This window comes from Coregonus lavaretus (genome assembly GCF_964263955.1).
Source record: "Coregonus lavaretus genome assembly, chromosome: 5".
Classification (NCBI taxonomy): Eukaryota; Metazoa; Chordata; class Actinopteri; order Salmoniformes; family Salmonidae; genus Coregonus; species Coregonus lavaretus.
The window spans coordinates 41,469,423-41,489,201 of NC_139992.1; the positions used below are offsets into that span (position 1 = coordinate 41,469,423).

The 19,779-nt window shown below is 43.9% G+C and overlaps 1 protein-coding gene across 3 annotated transcripts in view; it reads left to right on the forward strand.

Moving 5' to 3' along the window:
- Positions 1–480: 480 nt before the first annotated feature.
- LOC311130033 (neuroepithelial cell-transforming gene 1 protein-like) overlaps positions 481–19,779 on the forward strand; it is a gene marked incomplete at its 5' end in the record, with an annotated part of 37,686 nt that continues 18,387 nt past the window's right edge. Inside the window, 2 exons of one of the 3 annotated variants that reach the window (XM_084162647.1) lie at positions 481–626; positions 17,376–17,442. In XM_084162647.1, coding sequence (XP_084018773.1) covers positions 481–626; positions 17,376–17,442 — 213 coding nt within the window. Of the gene's footprint in view, positions 627–16,687; positions 16,999–17,375; positions 17,443–19,779 lie in introns of those variants that run through there. The other 2 variants (XM_084162649.1, XM_084162648.1) reach the window with 2 other exon arrangements.

Sequence of the window (19,779 nt, forward strand, 5' to 3'; positions counted from 1 at the left end):
TGTCTATCCAGAATAGTTAATCTTACACCAGATGGTCCCAACTGCCTTTTGCAGTTGCATAACAATAATGTAATCTTTTAAATCCTTGTAGAACACAACTGTTTGTTGTACTGAAATATCGAAGAGGGGAGAAATGTACAACATTAGTCTATTGCAATACAAAAACACTGTAGAGTGCATTGACATTTAATTGTGTTAAAGGGTTGTTTTGTGCAGACAACAGAAGCAAGTTCATTGTACTACAGCATTACCAATTGTTATTAGTGCTGGCCCCGCCCAGAGTCGTCTGCTTATGGTATGACCCCGCCTATTTAACCATATATCCTAGCATCTAGAACCTCAGGTCTTTCCTTATTGGTCCATTGTTCAGATTTCCGCCATATTCAAAGAATTTCAAACATCCGTATACTGTTATTCTTTTCCAGAAATAGTTAGCTATTATTCTCACCTTTAACATTGATTTCTGGTTCTGCATTTCAAATGGAGGAAACCGGTGAAGCACAGGTCCGAAGTTCGATACCAGAGACGCAGAATGACCGACCGAAGAGAAAGGCAAACAAGAAGAGGAAGTTCAACATCGATGATGATGAGACGTCCCCCGAGAGCAATAACAATACCAATTCAAGGTGAAACAAACGCTGCCTGAACTATTGAGTGCACGCGATTAAACGAATAGAAATGTGTAAACTATTTATATGGTGTTAACACCGTATTACTAACACACTCTCGCTAACATTATTTAGCTAGCTAATGTTACATTCTGTAACGTCAGTTGAATGTTTGTTTCGATGGCTAGCTACCTAGCATGTGGCTGGCTGACGTTACAGTTCGAGCACGTTGTCATTGTTACACATCCTCCCAGCTAACAAATCTAGGGAGAGGGGACGTTATGTTACTTGTAATGTTCCCCTGATGTTTAAGTGTTCAGTTTTCGTTAGTTACAGGAACATTCTACGTATGTTTGCAAAAACCTCCTTAGAACCTGTTTTGGTGTTCGAGTTAGTAGAACATTCCCTTATTGAAACGTGTCTAGAACATTAATATATTATATTCTGAGAACATGACAACCATGTTCTGTGTATGTTTGGTGTGATGATGGAATAATCAGCTAACACTTAGAACACTAGACACATTAATGTTCTTGCAACGTCCATTGAAACGTGTCTACAACAAAAAAACGACCGCCAGCCAGCTGGCTCTTTGGCTGGTTCTGTTGGATTTGTCACAAGTATTAATTAATGGAAAACTTCGCCACAGATGGAAACCACTGGCCTGTCTTTGACTTCGCCATCTAGTGTTAACTCCAATATTTTGTCATCTTTGATAAATTGCGCCCGTGAATCCGCCATAGAAATAATAACAAAGAATAAGATGAAGCTCCGGGAATATGGATAACTATTGAAAGATAGCTAATATACACTACCAGTCAAAAGTTTGGACACACCTACTCATTCAAGGGTTTTTCTTAATTTTTACTATTTTTTACATTGTAGAATGATATTGAAGACATCAAAACTATGGATTTAGCAGACACTCTTATCCAGAGCGACTTACAGTTAGTGAGTGCATACATTTTTTCATACTGGCCCCCCATGGGAATCGAACCCACAACCCTGGCGTTGCAAGCGCCATGCTCTACCAAATGAGCTACACATATGGAATCATGTAGTAACCAAAAAAGTGTTAAACAAACATATTTTATATTTGAGATTCTTCAAATAGCCACCCTTTGCCTTAATGACAGCTTTGCACACACTTGGCATTCTCTCAACCAGCTTCACTTGGAATGCTTTTCCAACAGTCTTGAAGGAGTTCCCACATATGCTGAGCACTTGTAGGCTGCTTTTCCTTCACTCTGCCGTCCGACATATCCCAAACCATCTCAATTGGGTTGGGGGATTGTGGAGGCCAGGTCATCTGATGCAGCACTCCATCACTCTCCTTCTTGGTAAAATAGCCCTTACACAGCCTGGAGGTGTGTTGGGTCATTGTCCTGTTGAAAAACAAATAATAGTCCTACTAAGCCCAAACCAGATGGGATGGCGTATTGCTGCAGAATGCTGTGGTAGGCATGCTGGTTAAGTGTGCCTTGAATTCTAAATATATCACAGACAGTGTCACCAGCAAAGCACCCCCACAACCATAACACCTCCTCCATGCTTTACGGTGGGAACCACAAATGCGGAGATCATCCGTTCACCCACACCGCGTCTCACAAAGACAGGACGGTTGGAACCAAAAATCTCCAATTTGGACTCCAGACCATAGGACAAATTTCCACCGGTCTAATGTCCATTGCTTGTGTTTCTTGGCCCAAGCAGGTCTCTTCTTCTTATTGGTGTCCTTTAGTAGTGGTTGCTTTGCAGCAATTTGACCATGAAGGCCTGATTCACACACTCTAAACAGTTGATGTTGAAATGTGTCTGTGACTTGAACTCTGTGAAGCATTTATTTGTGCTGCAATTTCTGAGGCTGGTAACTCTAATTAATTTATCCTCTGCAGCAGAGGTAACTCTGGGTCTTCCATTCCTGTGGCGGTCCTCATGACAGCCAGTTTCATCATAGCCAGGGGTGCACATAACTGGTACGCAGGTACGCAAGCGGGACAAAAATCAGGAATGCTTAATGCCACTTGTGTTACTACGCGACTTTGCGTACTTGACCAATCTTCTCATCTAACCTTACACATGACATGTTGCTTGTCAACTACTGTCAGGGATGTCCAAAAAGCAACAGACATTAAGCAGCTTCTTTGGCGTTTCGCCACCTACAAAGAAACGCCAACTGGAGCCAGAGCCGAAGAAAATACTTTTTTCGGAAAAGTGGCTCCAAGATGTGCAGTGGCTTGAAGCTAACGATGAGCGCACTGAAATGTGGTGCAAGATTTGCCGCTCAAATCCACATCTAGCAGACAAAACAGGTGCATTTTATAAAGGCTCAAAGAATTTCAACCATCCTTTATTTGACAAACATGAAAAGAGCAAGGAGCACACGAATGTGGCGCAAGCCATTGCTAAGCTAGCCGAGAAGAAATGTCCAGTCGCCCACTTGCCAGATGGCGAGACAAACTGAATGAAGAACAGCGGCAAGCTCTGTTTAATATTTTTCTCCTCGCCTTCCATAAAGCTAAACACGCACGTCCCATTTCTTCCTATTCTGAGGATGTTCCTTTACTGAAGCGGCTAGGAGTAAATGTCGGAGGTGCATATCATTCACGTGAAGGGGGCACACGGATCATGCAGAGCATCGCTCACACCATCAGCGGGGAGTTATGAGCCAAGTTGCAGTCTGCTGAATTTTGGGGGCTGCTTTTTGATGGATCTGAGAACATCAGAAAGACTGAGCAGGAAATCGTTTACATTGTGTCTGTGTCCAGCAACGGAGAGTTTACTTCGGACTTTATTGGACTGATTGAATTGGGTGCTGACCGAACCGCGCAGGCCATAACAGACGGACTTGTGAGACTTTTCCAGGACACAGGCTTGGATGACTGGACAACAAAGTTGGTCGCTGTGTGCACAGACGGGGCTGCTGTCAACGTAGGTATCTACAACGGCGTTGTGCCAAAACTCCGGCAACTTGCTGCGGTTGGAGACTCCCTTGTGCACATTCTGTGCACCGCACACATACTGGAGAATTGCGCGAAATCAGCTGATCGCAATGTTCCTTACTGTGAGACATTTAATAGCTCTGTGGTCAAGCTGCTGCAGTTTTATTTACAAAAAGGTGGAGCAAAAAAAACTGCTGCACTGAATAAGCTATGTGAAGAAAATGGGATCTCCTTTGTGAAACTGGGTAAGTTTCATAATATCAGATGGTCTGCATGGAGGCATGAAACACTGTTAAAAATATCAAGACTATTGCCAGCCATTAAAATGCAACTGGTTACGAGTGATAACAGTGACTTGCAGCATATCTGCACAGAGCGTTTTCAGTGCTTTCTGTCAAACATGCTTGACATTTGCAACATTTTGAAGACCACATCCATTGGGTTTCAGAAAGAAAAGCTGACCATTTGGAGAATGTAAGGATGAACTCATGGTGGCCATTGGACAGTTCACACTTCTGCTTGATGGTGAAAGCCACAGGGCACACACTGTTTCCAATGCTGATGCTGACAGAGACAAGACACACTTACTCAGGGGGTTAATTGAAGAGTTTGAAATCAGATATGACTCCCTCAAGTCATGTGATCATTTCTTAGTATTTGATCCTTCAACATGGCCTCAGGAAATGCAAGACCTCCACAGTTTTGGAAACACAACAGTTTGCAGCATTCTCAAGAAATAAGAGGCCACCTTGCAACTTGACAAAGATACCACTGTGACAGAATGGATGTGCTTAAAGCAGGCAGGAAAACGCCTGGGAGCCTCTTCTGTGTATGACTTGGTCCAAATAGTAAATACACTGCTCAAAAAAATAAAGGGAACACTTAAACAACACAATGTAACTCCAAGTCAATCACTCTTCTGTGAAATCAAACTGTCCACTTAGGAAGTAACACTGATTGACAATAAATTTCACATGCTGTTGTGCAAATGGAATAGACAACAGGTGGAAATTATAGGCAATTAGCAAGACACCCCCAATAAAGGACTGGTTTTGCAGTTGGTAACCACAGACCACTTCTCAGTTCCTATGCTTCCTGGCTGATGTTTTGGTCACTTTTGAATGCTGGCGGTGCTTTCACTCTAGTGGTAGCATGAGACAGAGTCTACAACCCACACAAGTGGCTCAGGTAGTGCAGCTCATCCAGGATGGCACATCAATGCGAGCTGTGGCAAGAAGGTTTGCTATGTCTGTCAGCGTAGTGTCCAGAGCATGGAGGCGCTACCAGGTGACAGGCCAGTACATCAGGAGACGTGGAGGAGGCCGTAGGAGGGCAACAACCCAGCAGTAGGACTGCTACCTCCGCCTTTGTGCAAGGAGGAGCAGGAGGAGCACTGCCAGAGCCCTGCAAAATGACCTCCAGCAGGCCACAAATGTGCATGTGTCTGCTCAAACGGTCAGAAACAGACTCCATGAGGGTGGTATGAGGGCCCGACGTCCACAGGTGGGGGTTGTGCTTACAGCCCAACACCGTGCAGGACGTTTGGCATTTGCCAGAGAACACCAAGATTGGCAAATTCGCCACTGGCGCCCTGTGCTCTTCACAGATGAAAGCAGGTTCACACTGAGCACATGTGACAGAAATGACAGAGTCTGGAGACGCCGTGGAGAACGTTCTGCTGCCTGCAACATCCTCCAGCATGACCGGTTTGGCGGTGGGTCAGTCATGGTGTGGGGTGGCATTTCTTTGGGGGGCCGCACAGCCCTCCATGTGCTCGCCAGAGGTAGCCTGACTGCCATTAGGTACCAAGATGAGATCCTCAGACCCCTTGTGAGACCATATGCTTGTGCGGTTGGCCCCTGGGTTCCTCCTAATGCAAGACAATGCTAGACCTCATGTGGCTGGAGTGTGTCAGCAGTTCCTGCTAGAGGAAAGCATTGATGCTATGGACTGGCCCGCCCGTTCCCCAGACCTGAATCCAATTGCGCACATCTGGGACATCATGTCTCGCTCCATCCACCAACGCCATGTTGCACCACAGACTGTCCAGGAGTTGGCGGATGCTTTAGTCCAGGTCTGGGAGGAGATCCCTCAGGAGACCATCCGCCACCTCATCAGGAGCATGCCCAGGCATTGTAGGGAGCTCATACAGGCACGTGGAGGCCACACACACTACTGAGCCTAATTTTGACTTGTTTTAAGGACATTACATCAAAGTTGGATCAGCCTGTAGTGTGGTTTTCCACTTTAATTTTGAGGGTGACTCCAAATCCAGACCTCCATGGGTTGATCAATTTGATTTCCATTGATCATTTTTGTGTGATTTTGTTGTCAGCACATTCAACTATGTAAAGAAAAAAGTATTTCATAAGATTATTTCATTCATTCAGATCTAGGATGTGTTATTTTAGTGTTCCCTTTACTTTTTTTGAGCAGTGTACAAGTAACCCAGATGCTTACTCCAACATCATCAAGGTGGTTAAGCTGTCTCTTACACTGCCTTTAAGCAGTGCAGCTTGTGAGAGGGGATTCTCACATCTCAACATAATAAAAACCTAGTACAGATATCGTCTGTCACATGCTCGTCTCTCAGCCCTGATGCACATTCACCTGTCAAAGCAGACCACAGAAACATTTGACCCAAAGCCTGCTGTTGACCTGTGGATGGAGACAGCTAATCGGAGGCTCAACCAAGGACAGGGAGGTGCATCTGCAGCATCTTCATCATCTACCATGCAGGAAGCTGAAGCAGAGGACAGTGGTGGCGGCACTGAAGAGGACAGTGGTGGTGGCACTGAGGAGGACAGTGAGGAAGACTGCACTTATTAAGACCACGCTACATATGGGGTGAGTACCAGACACCATCTGCTGGTACTCACCTGAGTAACTCACTGAAAAAGTTATGTGCACCCCTGATCATAGCGCTTGATGGTTTTTGCGAATGCACTTTTGGTCAAACAGGACCACACGTCTTTGTGTCAAATATTGGTTGGGCCTCACAGCTGAACAGTGGAGAGGTGTGGGTGCAGTTCAACGATGGTTCCCAGCTAGTGGTGCAGGCAGGGGTCTCCTGTATTATCTACACGTCCCCAGAGGGACGGACCACCAGGTACAAGGAGAATGAGAAGTTGCCAGAGCTTGTGATGGAGAAGCTGCAATGTCTCTCCACCATCCTGCGCCTGTTGGCCAGTCCATTAGTACGCCGCTGAATCAAACCTCCGCAGCATCGCCCCCTTGCTGTTACACATTTTCCGTATTGACTAACTTTCATGTCTTAAAGTAATGATGGACTGTCGTTTCTCTTTGCATATTTAAGCTGTTCTTGCCATAAAATATGGACTTCGTCTTTCACCAAATAGGGTTATATTCTGTATACCACACCTACCTTGTCACAACACAACTGATTGGCTCAAATGCATTAAGAAGGAAAGAAATTCCAGAAATTAACTTTTAAGAAGGCACACCTGTTAATTGAAATGCATTCCAGGTGACTACCTGGTGAAGCTGGTTGAGAGAATGCCAAGAATGTGCAAAGCTGTCATCAAGGCAAAGGGTGGCCACTTTGAAGAATCTCAAATATAAAATATATTTTGATTTGTTTAACACTTTTTTGGTTACTACATGATTCCATATGTATTATTTCATAGTTTTGATGTCTTCACTATTATTCTACAATGTAAAAATTAAGAAAAACCCTTGAATGAGTAGGTGTGTCCAAACTTTTGACTGGTAGTGGTAGTGACGGGTAGTGACGGGTCGCCACTGGTGGTAACATTCATATAAAACCCAGCCCTGAAACGAAAGCAGGCAGAAAATAATTTGTATGTTGTATCATGGGAAAAGACGACGCATTCACATGGATTTGCACGAAGTGTGCAGTTCGGATTTGTCACTTCAAGCACAAATGTATCATACTTTGACTAAAACTATGACTCACTGACTTAAAGCTGCAATATGTAACTTGTATTGGGGACCTGACCAAATTCACAGAAATGTGAGTTATAGATCTGTCATTCTCATTGAAAGCAAGTTTTAAAAGCTGTAGATATGTTTTATGTGTTATTTCTATGCTTCCCGTTCTTAAGTTTCAATTTTGCATCTTTTACTTTAGGTTTTGTACACCAGCTTCAAACAGCTGAAAATACAATATTTTTGGTAATTGAAAATATACTGTATTTCAGTATATATTGCTTGTTTTGTCACATAAACTGAAATTAGGCAAACCTTAGAATTTTAGCAACCACGAAATGGCGGAGTGGTTTCTGCATATTGCACCTTTTTTAAATCGTTGCGCATCAACATCGGTAAGCTCTAGCCAGTCTTTCAGCTCGAAAAAGCACATTTCTACTGGTGTGGGCGTTTTATCTTATATTATATTTCTCTTATATTCTGGCAACCATTTTCTGTGTGTTTGGTTGACGTAATATTCTCCTAACCCTCAGAAAACTGGACACTGGAATATTTTTGCAATGTTCCAATGAAACATGTCAAGAACATCAATATTGAACATTCTGAGAACATGGTAACCACGTTCTGGGTAAGTTATTTTTGACATTAAGGGAATAGTCTCTTGGAAACAGTCCTTGCACATCATTGGAATATTCCTATGAAAACGTTAGGTAATGACTTAATGAGACTCTTTTAAGTGAAAGTTCTCAAACGTTTGTTGTTAGCTGGGTAGCTATGTCATAGTTAGCTAGATAATTTCTAAGAATATATTATTAGGTAAATGGCTACCTTGCTAGTTATTTTGGCTATACTTATTATAGCCTGTTAAACAAGCAAACAAAAAAACATATATTGCAACTAGAATGGAGTGCTGGTTGCATATTCCAAGTCCTTGGAAAACTGTTTTAGCTGATTACTTTTGCATGTTCACGTCAGGATCTAATTATCAATTTGCGTCAGCACATGCCATAATTGTAAACTTTCACACAGACACAGTGGGCTACAGATAGCTAGTACTGTACTGCAAATCATTGTGTACTACTGGACAGTTTGCTGTAATACTGTAATACACACTAGTTGACCACAAGGTGGCAGTAAATACCAACAAACTGATCATGAATAACAGTTGGTGTGGGTGTTTGATGGATGATATAGATAGATAGATGGATTCTATTAGTCACATGTATAGGGACGCAGATGTAATTGCGGGGTACAGTGAAAATATTATGCGCCGTGCTTCAACATTGCAGGTCAAATGAAAAATACAATAAATCAAAAGAAGTGAGTGAGACAATTAAGATGATGATAATATATCCACATTTAAAAATGTGGGGGCAGGGTAAGAGTGAATGAAACGGTAATAATAATAAAAAAGAATACTATATACTGTACATTGGTGGTGGGGGAGGTTAAATGTTCATGGGGGGGTAGAATATCCATAAGGGGGAAGGAAGTCCGGGGGACAGGAGGGGGACAGGGGTAGCAGGTAGCTGCCTAGTGGCTGTTCAGCAGCCTGATGGTCTGGGGGTACAAGCTATTGGCCAGTCTGCCAGTTTTTGTCAGAGTTGGGACGTCCCAAGGAACTGTTTAGACCTTCCCTATCTCAATTCAAAGCGCTTTATTGGCATGGGAAACATATGTTTACATTGCCAAAGCAAGTGAAATAGATAATAAACAAAAGTGAAATAAACAAAAAATGAACAGTAAACATTACTCTCACAAAAGTTCCAAAGGAATAGAGACATTTCAAATGTCATATTATGTATATATACAGTGTTGTAATGATGTGCAAATAGTTAAAGTACAAAGGGGAAAATGAATATGGGTTGTATTTACAATGGTGTTTGTTCTTCACTGGTTGCCCTTTTCTTGTGGCAACAGGTCAAAATCTTGCTGCTGTGATGTCACACTGTGGTTTTTCACCCAGTAGATAAGGGAGTTTATCAAAATTGGATTTGTTTTCTAATTTTCTGTGGGTCTGTGTAAACTTAAGGAAATATGTCTCTAATATGGTCAATATTTGGCAGGAGGTTGGGAAGTGCAGCTCAGTTTCCACCTAATTTTGTGGGCAGTGTGCACATAGTGTTCTCTTGAGAGCCAGGTCTGCCTACTGTGGCCTCTCTCAATAGCAAGGCTATGCTCACTGAGTCTGTTCATAGTCAAAGCTTTCCTTCATTTTGGGTCAGTCACAGTGGTCAGGTATTCTGCCACTGTGTACTCTCTGTTTAGGGCCACATAGCATAAAGTTTGCTCTGTTTATTTGTTAGTGCTTTCCAATGTGTCAAGTAGGCTAATTATCGTTTTGTGTTCTCGTGATTTGGTTGGGTCTAATTGTGTTGCTCTGTTTGTGCTTGTGAACAGAGCCCCAGGACCAGCTTGCTTAGGGGACTCTTCTCCGGGTTCATCTCTCTGTAGGTGATGGCTTTGTTATGGAAGGTTTGGGAATTGATTTCCATTTAGGTGGTTGTCGAATTTAACGGCTCTTTTCTGGATTTTGATAATTAACGTGTATCTGTCTAATTCTGCTCTGCATGCATTAATTTGGTGTTTTACGTTGTACACAGAGGATATTTTTGCAGAATTCTGCATATCTCTCTGGCCTACAGAACAACATGTGATGTCTCCTGAAGGGACTTTGCACTTCTTCTTCAAAGTCTCATAAATACTTTTTATACTTTTTTAACCTTTCCTGTTTGAGTATACACTTTATGACACAAATAGTCAGTATGCATTTCCCCAGGCTTTTAAATCAAACTTTTATAATTTCAGTTTTAGTCAGACACCAGACTGATAGAGCCAAAAGTCCATTTTTATTTTGGGGTAATCAGTACTGAGAAAGTTTCTGTTGGCACGTAGCACACTGGTAGGCTTTCCATGCTTTGTGCCAAAAGGCCCCTGCCCACTGTTGGGGAAAACATGGAAAACTGTGACCATAAATATGATCCTAATAGCCAACCCCGCAGGAAAACAAGGAGAGTGTTGCTCAGTGGACTTTGGACTACTAGGTGATCGGTGTGTGATTGAATGTTACCTTTGTGATTATTGAGCTGCATCTCTATCGTTATTCACTGTCCTTCAGCCTCAATTCTGTCAACATTTTCTGACTGTTACTTGCGCTTGCTTCCAGCCTATTCAGGTGTTATTCACCCACAGAAGTGTGTAACATATAGGCCTACCTCTGACTAAGAATCATACCCCTGCCTGTGACGTCCAATCACAAGCCCCAGCGACCGACCTTTGTCCCTTTTTTCAATGCACAGGTGTCATGGGAGCAGAATTGTCAGTAATGTTCTACAAAAATAAACAACTAACTCTATAGTGTCATACAAACCTAGATTGTAAAACATCTATCATTTTTAGACCCTTAACAATAGCATTCAGGTGTGCACCGGCTGAGTAATGTATCCAATGTCAAATTTCCCGTACGATGAGCTGTTTTGAAAGCTAATATCAGCCATTGTGCTGGTGTGTGGGGCCTTTTTATGCATACGTGATTGATGTCACGTCGTATTCACTTGGTCATAGCAGTCAACCCGGGGACAAAGGCCGTTTTTACTGTGCCAGAGTGTGTGAGAGCTGTATGTGCTATGAGTCAGTGGAAAGGCATCATTCTAGGCCCTGCCTTTGTTTGTCAGGTTATGTTATGTTATGTGAAACTGATGCTAATTAAACCACCCCACCTCCCGCTCCCCCGGCCTCCACTCTACCAGTATTTCTCATTAGCTTACCTCACCTGGAAGCACTTTCTCTTGCCTCAGGTAAAGATTTCAGAGTAAACTACCTTCAGGCATGCACAGTCAGACTCTCAGAGGGGATTTTATGATCGCGAAGTCTCTCAGGGGAACCACATTGCTAGGCTATCTCAGTTTTTAAGCAGGTCAGCATCTGTAAACATCCGGTCCACACAGGTAAAGGTCAAATAAAAGGAAATCCTGTCTAAAATAATCATTAGTTTTGTCATTGGGATGTTTTGTCAGTTGAATGACCCAGAACCCTCTACACAACATTACGTCCCATCAACATTACAGCATCTGAAATAATCGATTTAGGCAATGATCAGGTGTGACTGTTATCTGGTGTGTGGGTCAGAAATGTGAGTAAAAGCAACACTGGCCTAATCACTCTAGGATGATATCACTTTGATATAATTTACTGTACAAAGTGTGCATCAGAGGAAGAACCTTCAAAAACATCACATGATTTAGGCCTAAATCCTTTCAGGAAACGCCTTTCCCAGTCTGGGTGGAATTATTTTCTGCTTTAAAGGAGCTCTACAGGCATTATTGCATCCTGTACCCTTTACTGTGTTTGTTTAGAGAAGGAGAAGGAGAGACAGGAGTGGTGTTAATATGTGTGTTGTTGTACACACACCAGTGTTGGCCTCAAGCCTCATTCCCTGCATGTTTTGACCACTGTCTTAGAAATAGCCCTGCCCTGGCCGTCCCTTGGCTTCTTCTGATGGAACTATTGTCATATGCTGCTAGTTTCGCATAGTTCCTAGGGCCCACGCCTGTCATTGTTTAGTGACAGTAGTCAGCCCTGCCCCAGTGTGATTGGTGTTCCTGTGAAGCCCCATTGCATTCCTCAAAGTGAACTTGAAGTCGCACCACCACCAGGCAGACACCAGTGAACCACCCAGGTTGTCACAGCGTAGCAGCATAGCTTCCTGGGGCCTCATGTACAAAGACTTGCGTTGAATTCATACTAAAACATTGCGTACGGACAAAGCCATAAATGTGCGTACGCACCAAAAAAATCTGATGTATGAATCTCTGCGTACGCAGCATTCCACATACATTCTCTTTGTACATCCCAATCAACGCGAAATTGAGCGCACATGCACGAGCACCACACCACACCCTGTCTCCTCCCTCAATTAAATCAATTTAAATATGGTAATTAGTCCAATTTGGCAAAAGAAACCTGCAAGAACATGGCTAAAGCAAGCAAGAAACGAAATTTCACTGAAAACGAATTAGAGGTGCTACTATCAGAGGTAGAAACAAGAAAAAATATTTCATTTGGAAATCTGTCCTCTGGAATTAATAACAAAAGAAAGAAAAAAGAGTGGGCGAGTTTGTCTGATGCCGTCAACGCGGTGGGATCTGAGAGTCGCACCGTAAATGAACTGAAGAAGAAATGGTCAGACATAAAGGTGGAAGTTAAGCGGAGAACTGCTGCGCACCGACAAAGTGTGGGCAGAACAGGCGGTGGTACAGTGACCGATGAACTTGCACCCTTTGATCAGAGAGTTGCCTCTATTGTAGGAGACACGTTAATCTCTGGAATCGTATCCGCTGATGTAGGAGACTCGGATATACTACAGGACTGCCAGCAAGGTGACTCAGATTTATTTCCTTAACTTTGATATACATAGCCAGCCACCGTTTAATTTTAAAATGCATGCAATATAGCAAAAGGTACACCAGAGATTTCACGTATCCACTGCTTTTATTGCAAATGCGTGTACCCATTAATAAGGAACAGACTCAAATTACTGTTAAGATGTGCCTGTGTTTAATTGGACTTAGGAACCGCAGGAACGTCCACTGGCACGCACTCAGAGTCCGCACCACCTGAGCAGCCAGAGCCCATTCAGTCCAGCGTCTCCCGTGTCTCTAATGTTCCCCCCAGTGCTGAAGCCCGTCCATCTGGCCGTGTCTTGACGCATGCTGTTCTGGAGTCACAACAACAAATTGTTAGGGCCATTGAAGAAATGAACAGTCACCTTAAAAATGTAACTGACGCACTCACAGAAATAAGCCATTCATTAAAAGAATTGGTCAAAAAATGAACTTTGTGTCTGAGTACCATTTATATTGTCGCAATTACACGTTGACGGGCCTGAATGGCTTGTTGATTGTGCTGCACATATACTGGTCCTGGGTCAGGGTCATCTGGCGGTGCCCCCACCTCACCAAGGGGTATGCCATGCCTGTGCGCGACATTGTGCAGCACTCCACAGGCCAGTATGATGCGGCAAACCTTGTCAGGGCGGTATAACAGCATCCCCCCGGTCCTGTCAAGGCAGCGCCACCGACATTTCAGCTGCCCAATCGCCCGCTCCACAACTGACCGAGTGCGGGAATGGGCATCATTGTATCTGCGCTCTCGGTCAGTTTGTGGGTTGGTGAGGGGGGTTAACAGCCACGTCTTTAGTGGATAACCACTGTCTCCTGATGGGCAGTAATAATAATTACAGACACAAACATTTTACTTTTAGATAGAACCATACATTTAAATGGATAACTTACCAAGTAGCCACCCATCGCGCACCCTGCCAGCTTGGAGTCTCATCCCAACCATGCTGTTTGTAAGGATATATGAATCATGGGTTGACCCAGGCCACCTTGCCACAATATTTGTTAGGCGCATTTGTGCATCACATATAATCTGCACATTTATTGAATGGAAATGTTTCCGATTCACATATGCAAATTCATCTTCAGATGGCGCCTTTATAGCAATATGTGTGCAGTCGATCGCTCCGATTACATTAGGAAAACCGGCTATCGCTGCAAATTGCGCTTTGATGTTTGGCTGGTCACCTGCATCGTATGGGAACGTTATATACCTGGTAGACAAGCGGATGATGTCGTCCCATACAGGTGGCATTGCACGGCTCAAACACGACTGGCTTATTCCTGAGCGGTCTGCCAGTTCTCTTTGGAAAGAACCGGTTGCTAGGAAACCAAGTGTAGTAAGCACCTGTAAAGGAACGGGTAATGCGTGGCTCCTCACTGTCTCTCTTTCCAAATTCGGACCCAACTCAGCGCAGAGCTCCAAGAGTATAGCCCTTGGAAATCTGAAACGGCTGATGAGCCAGTCATCGTTGTGGGCCAGAAAATCACTGTGGTCCCTAAAAACTCGTTCTCTCCGGATTTGTCCATTGAAAATGTCTTCTAATAAAGCCAAAGCTGCCATTGCTAGACGGGTTGTATCAATTTTCACATCCTTTATATATGTTCTTACTTAATTGCATAATTAATAGAATATTCTAATAAGACTCGTGTGACAATAATATGGCAAATCATTTATCAATTACAAATTATAAGCAATATCTGGCAGGTGCGATAGAACAGTTCGTAGTGTAATGTTTGCCACTTCACTTTATTGCCTCTATGAGTCGCCAACGGACAAACATCACAAAAATGTACGTACGCCAGGCCTGAAGTTTACGTGGAAGAACGCACATTCTTACGTTAATTTCACTGTTAGTACATCTGACCGTGAACGTGAAAGCTGGCGTACGCCGTGTTTTCGTGCGTACGCAAGATTGATACATGAGGCCCCTGGTGTCTAAAGAACACACCGGTTCCCCTAACATAGAATAACAGAAATAACATGTTTTTACTGCTTGACTCATGCAGGAGCAGCACTGCTCGCGCGTAGGTCTGTCTCTCACAATGGCTGTATGGTCTCTCCCATGAATGTCACTGACCACAGTCCTCATGATGTAAAGGGGTAGAATGGTGGAGGAGTGTGGTGTCTGCTGACCACCTATAGCACCTCCAGTGCCACACAGTCTCTCTCTCTCTCTCTCTCTCTCTCTCTCTCTCTCTCTCTCTCTCTCTTTTCCCCCCCCCTAGGGCTTTATTGGCATGGGAAACATATGTTTACATTGCCAAAGCAAGTGAAATAAATAATGAACAGTACACAAGTTCCAAAGGAATAGAGACATTTCAAATGTAATATGGCTATATACAGTGTTGTAACGATGTGCAAATGGGAAAATAAATAAACATAAATATGGGTTGTATTTACAATGGTGTTTGTTCTTCACTGGTTGCCCTTTTCTTGTGACAACAGGTCACACATCTTGCTGCTGTGATGGCACACTGTGGTTTTTCACCCAGTAGATAAGGGAGTTTATCAAAATTGGATTTGTTTTCAAATTATTTGTGGGTCTGTGTAATCTGAAGGAAATATGTGTCTCTAATATGGTCATACATTTGGCAGGAGGTATGGAAGTGCAGCTTAGTTTTGTGGGCAGTGTGCACATAGCCTGTCTTCTCTTGAGAGCCAGGTCTGCCTACGGCGGCCTTTCTCAATAGCAAGGCTGTGCTCACTGAGTCTGTACATAGTCAAAGCTTTCCTTCATTTCTCTCTCCTTCTTTAGAATCTTTTTTTTTTCTTGTTGACTTTGCTCTCCCATCCATCTCCCCTCTCTGTATCCATGCCCTTATTCCCTGTAATCTACTTTCCACCTTTTTAGTCTTATTTTTCTTCCTGTTTGTCTTGTCTGAACGCCCTATGTTTCTTTTGCCTCTCACACTCATTCTTTCTCTCTCTCTATCTCACTCTCTCTCTGTCACACACTCATCAGTCTCATTCTCTCTGCTCCTCCACTGTCCTCTAGGCCTCCACTACTAGTCATTCAGTACCGATTCTGAGTGCAGACCACTTAGGAAGAGCTAGAGTGGAGGGCGGTGCCCTACACTATAGATAAGTGCTGTGTCACTGTGGACAATGCCACCTGTAGCAACCACAATAAGGGGCAGGCAGGCCAACAGAATGACTGGAATGACTTGGCCCAGTAACAGCAGTACCACAGGAACACATGCTAGAGACAAGTGGTTCAGAGGAATCAAGGAAAGAATGTCAGGATTGTAGAGGTTGATTTCCTTTTGAGGTCTCTCGATATAGTAAGACCATTATCGCCACTCTGTTTTCAGATATGAACTTGTTTATATTGGAAAATATTGTTTACGGTTTCAGAAGATGAGTGGTCATCTAAGTAACACCTTGACTTTAACTCACTCTGGTCTTTTGAAAGCCATCCAATTGGCTTCATCATCACTAATGTGGGTTGTTCTCAGCGTGTAACAGGGCCATAATAGAAATCCAATCCTTCTGTCTCTCAATACTTTGTAGGTGTGCTGACAGGGCACCTGTCTGAAGGGTAATCATCTAGTCAGACAGAGGGACAAGCTTGTGCTTTGTCTAAGAGACCTCAATTCGTCCTGATCTGGCCTAATCTAGCCCACTCTAATGGCCAGACTGATGTAACCCCTTAAATACCTAAAATACAGTTCTTGCCCTCATCAGGTTATCGTCAATGATTAAAGATTGAAGATAACCTGATAAGGGTGAGAACTGTATTTTTGAGGGGCTACATGAGGTTTGGGGTGACCGAAATAGAGCAGTAGGCCTGCTTCATCTGCGTATTTCCTAAAAAGCACTCCCTGCTTAGGCCCTCAACAAACAAACTTCTGACAAGAGGCAGAACAGTTGCTTTCTTTCCCCATTTAAGAAAGGGGTAGGTAGGGGGCTCCTCCTACACGTGTTTTGAGGGGTAGACGGTCTGTCCTATAGATAGAAAGAGCAAGAAAATAGTATTGTGATGACATCTTGGAGACCTGGTAACCCTGTGGGTGCTGCACAGCGAGTGAGGGGTGAAAGACAGCTCTCTGACTGGGTCTACTCTCCTGGGTGTCTATCCTAGCTGGCTGTCTGAGGATGCAGCGACGGGGACATCGCTATGGCTACACCAGGCTGTGGTATGTACCAGAGCCAATACTCCCATACACCGTGTGCCACAGACTTATACGGTGGCACCTGAGCATGGCTCTCTGTCTGAATGGGTCTTCGGGGAAGGCATTGAATGACTGAAGGAGTAAATGTGTTTCTGAGGCACTTCCTGCACTACCATGATTGAATGTTCACAAGGCAGGGGTGAGCTTGCATTCTTGCATGCGGCATTGGACATTGTGGGATTGTGTGGTTGTTACCTGGTGGAGTTGTGGCGTGTGATGTCACCTCGTACCCTGAGATGTAAAGATATTAGTAGTGTCACCTTTTGAATTATGGTGTAGGGTATGGTGTTATTAATGTTGTACTAGTTGAACATGCAATCATTTCCATCTTCATCTTGTAGGCCTGGACTGAGAAGAGGGAGTTCCTTCACCTTCCTCACCCCTGGACCTCAGTGGGACTTCAGTCTGGTGAGTACAGCCTCCATCCAGCTCCACTTGTTTTTGTGTCTCCCTGTTCCCTCACAGGACCGGTACCTCGGGTCATTCCATTATCATCCACATTTTGTCCTGGCATTGTTTGGGATGATTATGGCTGTCTGCCTGTTTGTGCGGACAGAGAGTGCCTGTCCCTGTCATAACTGTCTGTTTTGGCTTCAAATCTGGCCTTGGTGTTTTTAAACAGGCACGGAAGCAAGTGGACCTGTTCATTCTCATAGGACATTCAAAGCTATAAAGTTCCTCTGAATTGGACCACAGATACTGACTCTGTGCATTAGGTTTAGGTAAATGATAAAGACAAATGACTGATCCATTTTGGCCCCGTGTAGCTCAGTTGGTAGAGCATGGCGCTTGCAACGCCAGGGTTGTGGGTTCGATTCCCACGGGGGGCCAGTATGGAAAAAAAATTAAATGTATGCACTCACTAACTGTAAGTCGCTCTGGATAAGAGCGTCTGCTAAATGACTAAAATGTCTTAAGGTTTTGAGGGGTGGTTTGGACTGCAACTTGGATGCATCTGACATCACCTGTATATCAGTATTCAGAACAAAGTTCATTCTAACCCAGTCTTCACCCATTACTCCATAGTGGATGATGGTGTCACTATTACACACGTATTACTCATCTGGAGTCAGTATAGTTCATGATAGCCTTGATCCCCAAAATAAAGGCATTCAAAATAAACCTTGAATCGCTCGTGCAGCATCAGAAACCCTGTAAACTGATGCTAAGTATGTATACATGCCAGTGCAGTTTCTTTTGGCAACTCGCAATCACCTCTGAGTGAGAGGTGATGTAAGCACTCTGCAGGTCCATCTAATCCTCCATTAAGGAACTTTTTAATTGCATGACTCCCTCACAGCTGATGCCAGGCACAGGACAGACTCCTCACACTACCCAGTGACCCAACAGTGAACAAACCAGAAAATCTTTCTGTTCCTATTTCCCCTTCAACATAATGGAATCAACATAGCTCTCGTTCCTCTCAGATTGGCCGGCCTGCTGTTTACAGTAAAACCTAGACCTAAATACGATTGGTGATTGGAAACAGAGTTGAGAGATTAGAGAAAGGAACGGAACGACAAGGCCTGGAACATTCCAGGGTTTATGAGTGAACCCCAGCTGAAACCCTATCCATTGCTCATCTGAGCCGGGGAGAGGAGGAGGAGGAGGAGAAGGAAAGAGGGAGGGATAGAGGAGAGGAGGCCAGAGGCTCTTCATCTCGTGCCAAACGTTGCCTTTGATTCCCCTAATTTTATTTAACTGGCACGCTTAGTTCAACCTCTAAAAGCATATGGCCCTTGTTACCTAGGCTACCCCCCTCCCTCCCATGACTCCCCTATTATCTCACCTTTATAAATCTACCCAAAGAGAGAAATATAGAAAAGAAACAGTGTGCTCCTTTCTTCTCCATCGTCTCTCATCCTCTCTTATCTCCACCTTGTAACCTGAATAAGGTCAGGAGGATCCTGTGCTTTGATGTGGGTAGGTACGGGACTTTCTGGAGGCTGGGGCTGGTATAGTACAGTACAGGTAGGAGTGTTTAGGCAGGGTGGGCCTTGGGGAGGAAGGAGACTGCAGTGTTTATCATAGTGTCTCAGACTACATTAGCAAGGCCTCAGGGCAGTTCTTTAATGTTGAGAATGTGATTTAGGTTTCCAGCTCTGTGCAAGAAAAGCAACAGATCAAACCCAACTGCTGTTGTATGAATGTAGGCCGGTAATTAATAGGAGAGGGTCTCTCCCAGCGACGTGTTCAGACGGCCAGAATGTCAGTCAGCGTCGCTTTCCATGCAAACATTCCCACTTCAAACAGGCATGTGTATGTGTGTCAAAGTGTGTGCCTAGGAATTGAGTTTGTATTTTGATGTGCCTATGTGCGTGTCCCTTTGTTTAAGTGCAAGCGCCCTAATTAAATGATGTCACCATTAACCAACCCAGCACATACCAAAAGACTGAGGTGGGGTGCTAAGTATGCCCACTGATTATCATAGTCTCTGTTCTAGAATCTCTTGAGTCAATGGCATTCCTTGACACAGTGTCGACTGTGACGGCCCCACTGCCCCCACCTTTTTCTAGGCCTACCTACCTCCTAGCTTTGCTTTGTGCTGGTAATTACATAGAGCCAGCCAGGTTGTGTATTCTAGCAGCTGACCAGGTCATGGTTTTATTGAGCCATTTCCATGTGACACACACAATAATAGGCCACCACAATAATAGACCAGGGTTACTGTTGTGCCCTAGAGAGAGGGAGAGAGAAAGGGAGAAAAGAAGGAACTCTGCTGTTGCCTCAGTCCCAACCCCCACT